This window comes from Malus sylvestris, chromosome 12 (assembly GCF_916048215.2).
Source record: "Malus sylvestris chromosome 12, drMalSylv7.2, whole genome shotgun sequence".
Lineage (NCBI taxonomy): Eukaryota > Viridiplantae > Streptophyta > Magnoliopsida > Rosales > Rosaceae > Malus > Malus sylvestris.
Window position 1 is genome coordinate 3,343,438 of NC_062271.1, and position 5,608 is coordinate 3,349,045.

General features: G+C 38.4%; 1 protein-coding gene across 2 annotated transcripts; it reads right to left on the reverse strand.

Annotated features, from left to right (window-relative positions):
- Positions 1-279: 279 nt before the first annotated feature.
- Positions 280-5,052, reverse strand: LOC126591965 (B3 domain-containing protein At2g36080-like). 2 transcript variants are annotated; one of them, XM_050257702.1, is made up of 3 exons: positions 3,993-5,052; positions 3,423-3,612; positions 280-1,128 (listed from the first exon to the last, which is right to left on the reverse strand). In XM_050257702.1, exons 1-3 carry the CDS (start codon positions 4,852-4,854, stop codon positions 1,092-1,094), a joined length of 1,089 nt encoding a protein of 362 aa, XP_050113659.1. In that variant the 5' UTR covers positions 4,855-5,052; the 3' UTR covers positions 280-1,091. The 2 variants fall into 2 exon arrangements, with proteins under 2 accessions (XP_050113659.1, XP_050113658.1); XM_050257701.1 differs by having other exon boundaries at positions 3,383-3,612; positions 3,993-5,051.
- Between the last annotated feature and the right edge of the window lie 556 nt (positions 5,053-5,608).

Sequence of the window (5,608 nt, forward strand, 5' to 3'; positions counted from 1 at the left end):
CGAGTTGGGTTTTTATCGGGTCACCTGTTAAGAACCCAATAAGATATAGTTTGCCAGGTCTAGACATTAAGCATGATAATTTCTAACATGACCCTTAACCCGACACGACATGACACGACTCGTTAACGAATTAAATCATTATCAGGTCACTTGTTAAAAACCCATTAACATATCAAACCGAGTTTGACACAACTTAACATAATAAGATAATGAGTATGATACGAAACCAACACGAACATGACAAACACAACACGTTTGTTAGGTCCTACTCAATCTCAATAAGGAAAAAAATTTGTAAACTTGTCATTACTATTCAAATTCTAGAAGTAGAGTGTTTACAACATCCAAAAGAAGAGCTTAATTAGCTAGCTACATGGGATTAATCAGAAAATGAAACAACTAGCTGTAACAAAAAGGTTAAACTAGAAAATTAGGAGAGTATAGTGTTCGATACCATTGGAGAGAGCTCTCTCTCTTTCTAGTACCAAATGAAAGACACCGGGCTTTGCTGTCACCCATCCATCTGTTCAAAGTCTACTCGCACCCACCGAACTTACTTCCCCACCCACCCACCCACCCATGCACCCACCCAGTTTCCATCACGACCACCATATCCGATACCCTCCTTCCCTTCCATTATTATTTATCAAAAATCTTCAGGCAGAATCTCAACAGTGCTGGCAAATACTAAATTAACATATCAGATTCCTCCAATCAAATTTCCCATTTTCCACGGAAGGAGAAACAACGATGACTTTACTCCCCTGCTACTTTTTCTAACCATACCCTACCAGCTTCTCTCTCCACCCCCGTTACCTGCAGCACCTTCCTTTTGGTTCCCCCTCACCCTTTCTTCCTGCATTGTCCCAGACTTGACCTGAAAATCTGGGATTTTTTCTGATACTATATTCCATGTGTACCCTCTTTTTTCTCTCTTTCTTCTTGTGGGCACTGAATATTAATATAGGGGATTTTTTTTTCTTTCCTTTTTTCCCAAGTGGTGTGTTTTAAAAATAAAAATAAATATATTTGAAGTCAATCAATCAAAGAGGACGTCACATCGGCAGATCTTTATCCTCGGCGATTTGATCTCATGGGGTTGACATCTCCAGAGAAACTAGTGAATTCCTGTTGCACAAACACACAAAAATCAATCAATTGCATATGTGAAAGATAAATGCTATAAGGAGACTCTTTATAAATAAAGCTTGTATAAAAACATGAGATGTTAGAGAATTTCATATTTTAGAGTCTATTTAGCAATTTTCTTTGTGAAAATCAGTGCTCCCTCTTTTTTCTTTTGGATACAATGAAAGCGGGACTTTAGTCACTCAATAGGCCAATAATAATTTGAAAATAAACACATTATTTATGAAAGTCGTATGCTAAATGCATTTATAAATAGTGCTAATGGCAAACTCGTTGCTTTCTTTAATTTCATTTTTTCATTTCTAGGGTTTTGAAAATCACCTATATCCCATGCATTAATTAACGCAAGTTTTTTGGAGAAATTTGTCAATGTATTCGGAATATAGAGTGGCATGTCAACATATGATATATGTGCCAGTGTTCTGAGTACATTGAAATTTTTTTTTTTTTTTCTAGCCCTAGAAAAAGCCTACTGCTGCCTACTATAACTTCAACATGAAAAACATCAATTAACATTTGGGCGGCTTAGAATTAAATAGTTGCCACTAAAGATCTGTGCAATCTGTAATCTGAAGTGTTTGGTACAAGTTATGATATCTCACACTATTTTTTTTTTCAATTAAAAAATAAAAAAAATATCTCACACTATTAATTTAAGGCGGTGCTATTCACACAATATTTTTTAATCTTTACACACTCCTTAGTAATTCTGACTGTTTGATCCTCTTTAATTTATTCGATCCAACAATTGAAATTTGAAAGGGATGTGTAGAAGTAAAAAAGAGTGTGGAAACACCATCCTTAACTTAGACTACTAATTATGTAACATGGCAACAGTAGGAAAAGATTTTCCAAATATTGCAAAAATAATGGAATGCTCAACCCTAAGGTAAATAAATCATAAGAAAAAAAGAACTAAAAATCCAAACCCTAGAGAAATAAGAGAAATTTAAAATAATTGAATGCTCAACCCTAAGGAAAATGAATCATAAGAAAAAAGAACTAAAAAACCAAACCCTAGAGAATAAGAGAAACTTTTTAGAGCCGTCCTATTATAGTAGCTCTTAGTAAAGAGTCTAATTATCTGATATGTTTACCATACACCTAATTATCTGAGCCGTCTTATTAAAGACCAACATGGGAAGCATTATTGTTCACCATCATAACTATCATATATGTTTACCATATACACCTAATTATCTTATTCGTATCATTTTACCTAATTTTAGTTAACTTTCACATTAAATATTACTTTTTTAATTTTGAAAAAATTAATCAAAGTTAAGTGAAAAGACACGTGGCAGATATTTAGGTGTAGAGTGATCATAGACCATAATTTATGGTGGTGAGCAAAAATGCTCCCGACCAAAATGAAGTCAAATAAGAACAAAATACAGGAGTACCTTTGTTTTGTGAAAGAAACGGTAGAGAGAGGTAAGAGGCAAGAGGTAAGAGGTAACGTAATCGAAGTGTTCTTACCTATGTTTTCTTTTGGAAAATTACTAAAAATCAAAGATCATATAACAGCTAACAAATAGTCCACAGGAGACCGCCCTTAAAAGGAGTCGGTGCCTAGAAATATACCACATGGCATAACAGCTATTTTGTGTATGTGGCTTAACATAGATATAGGAAAAAAGGAAGCTCCATGAAAGCTTTGAACACACCAGTCCAGTCCAGTCCACAAAAGCTGCCCTCGTGCTCTGCAATGGTGGTGTATTTTTTATTTATTTATTTATTTATGTTTTACTTTTTTATAAAAAAATTCAGAAGAAAATCAACTCAAAGCCAAAAACTGACCTTAATTAATTTGGTAAAAAGATGGGTTGGGTCCAACCTTTGTTTTGGCTCAACTGTAGGCCGAAAAGTTGTCATTTTTGCAAGAAATGTTCAAACATGTTTGACTTCCTACCCACATAGATATCAATTGCCGCCAATGCGTCAACGATACTAGATCGTTGATTGATATGATACTCATTATAACAATCAGATTGATTTCGTATTAGGAATTCACTAATCATACCAATTAAGTTAATCAATCGTTTTGTTGGGGAGAAAGGAGACCATATAATTTAGTCATTTGCTCTTAAATAATCTGTCTCGTGAGAGGAAACAAAATAGGGGTTTTTAAAAGGGCAAAAGGAAATGCAACAGCAGAATATACTCTTATATAATAATACACATAATTATAATATGATTATTACGGTAATGATAGTTTAGGGGGTTTACGTACCCTGTGTTGGTCGGCATAATTATAAGCTGCACGAGGGTACCTTTGCCGCTGGCCGTGAGTCGGACCCTGGCTTGACATAGACAGTGTCGACGACGAGCCATCTGAGGTTGATGGTTCCGACTCGAGGTGCTCAGCTGCCTGCTGCTGGCACTCCAAGTTCACTCCAAATAGTCTCAGTATCTTCGAGTTCCCAACTGACGCCGTTGGGTTCATATTCTGGACACGGGACCCTGCAACAAAAAAACAATTATTAAAAACATAAATTAAATACATACCCCCAATTTCTCACCCTAATTATACAAAAGACCAATGTACTTGGTTATTTGCTTCGGTCACATGTCTTTAGTGTATCATGGTCGACTGATAGAACTAAATTCAATTTATTCCTGAACCCGAGATCCTAAGTTCGATCTATTTCTCCTCAATATTATTTCTATCACACATAAACACAACTCAATTAGAATCTAAACCCTAAAGCACATTCTTCCCAAGTAAGAGGAATTAATGTGTTTTTCACGCACTTTCACGTGCGTATAAGCAAGAATTAAAAACGTTTGTATTTATGTTTTTACAAAGTAACTAAAAATTAAATTACAAGAATATAAATTACCTGCTGCATGTAGACAGTCAGGTGGGTATGGCGCCACACTATGATGATACTGGTGCGCAGGATAAGACGAGCCGTGATGCGGCGCAGAATAGAACATCCTTGTCCAACCCCCGCCACCACCACTACTATTCCCTCCAACCCCGCCACTGCTACTCTCAACCCCTCCAGCCCCACTATCGTGCGCTGGGACCGCGTTGCGGCGTCTCCAGCCGATGGAGAGTCGATCCGTGTTAGCCCGGCGCCGCTCGATCAAAACGACGTCGCCGGCGTTGAGGCGCTTTTCCTTGACGTAACGGCTCCAGCCCTTGGTGAGGACGTAGCTCTGGCTGCTGTTCCAGTAGGAGTAGCGGAACCGCCACGACTTCCCGGACTCGTCCTCGAAACTCAGCAGGAGGCCCGAGTCGCCGCTGCCGAGCGGGAAGTACTTCTCTGCGTGCTGCTTGGGAATCACGAGGCGGTTCAGCTTGCCGACGTCGCTTGGGGTCAAGGGCTTCTCGAACATGGGCTCTTTTTCGTCGTCGGAGTCGTCAGAGTTGACGCGGTGATGCGGCGGCGGGGACTGGAGTTGGCCTGATTCGTTGGGGTCGACGGCGTCGTGGTGGTTGAGGTTGAAATTGAGGGTAGCGGTGGGGGTATGGAAATGGGTGGGGGACATGGGTGTGGTGGGGTCTTGGGAGTTGAGCTGCCAGGGTTGGAAACTGTGGTGGGCGTGGCTGTGGTGGTGGGTATCTTGATAAAATTGGGGGATGAAATGGGTTCTGCTGTGTGGGTGTCTTGAGGGGTCTTCTTGTCGGTGGGGGTTAGAATTAGCATTCCACCACTGGGTTTCTGAGAGGTCTGAGGAGAAATGGTTTATGGACATTTTCTTGGAGAAGGAGAGATGGAGATGGACAAATTGAGTGTGGGGCTGAGAGGGAAGGGGAGGGAATAGGCGTGCAGATTATGGGTTTGAGGAGAACTATTTGATGAAGCTAGCTACCCCCAAGATATTGACAACAATGTTAGAGAGAGAAACAAGAGAGAGAGAGAGAGAGAGAGAGAGAGAGAGACATGTAAGTACAAGAGTACTACTTTAAGGTTTTGCGTGAGGGAAAAACTCAATCATTATTTTCAGTGTAAAATTCCCATATTCTACTACTACTACTACTACTTTCTGTGTGTTTTTTGTTGGGATTTTGAGTGAGGAGGATTTTTTAAATTGAATACTGTTAAAAGACAAAATTACTGTATTGTTGATAGTGTCTAATACACATAATTTCACGTGGATTTATATTCATGTATCATTTAAGTTATTCTTTAAGAAACACTAAATTGACTTCGTTGCTAATATTTTTTTTTTTTTAAATACGGACGGATCTGCGGTATCATTTATTTTACACAAGTTTTTGTGGGGCTCACCTTATGATGTATTTCATCAATTTAAACCGTTTATCTTTTATATCTGACCTTAAAATATTATGGCTATCGAAAACACCCAAATCTGAAACCATGTGAACGTTAGGTTAAGGTTTTAGGGTTTTTTTTTTTTTTTTGTAGAACCGTATCCTTTCATTTTCTTCACTATAAATGAATGCCTTGATGATTTTGGATTTATCTAATTTTTTGTAAAGATTATG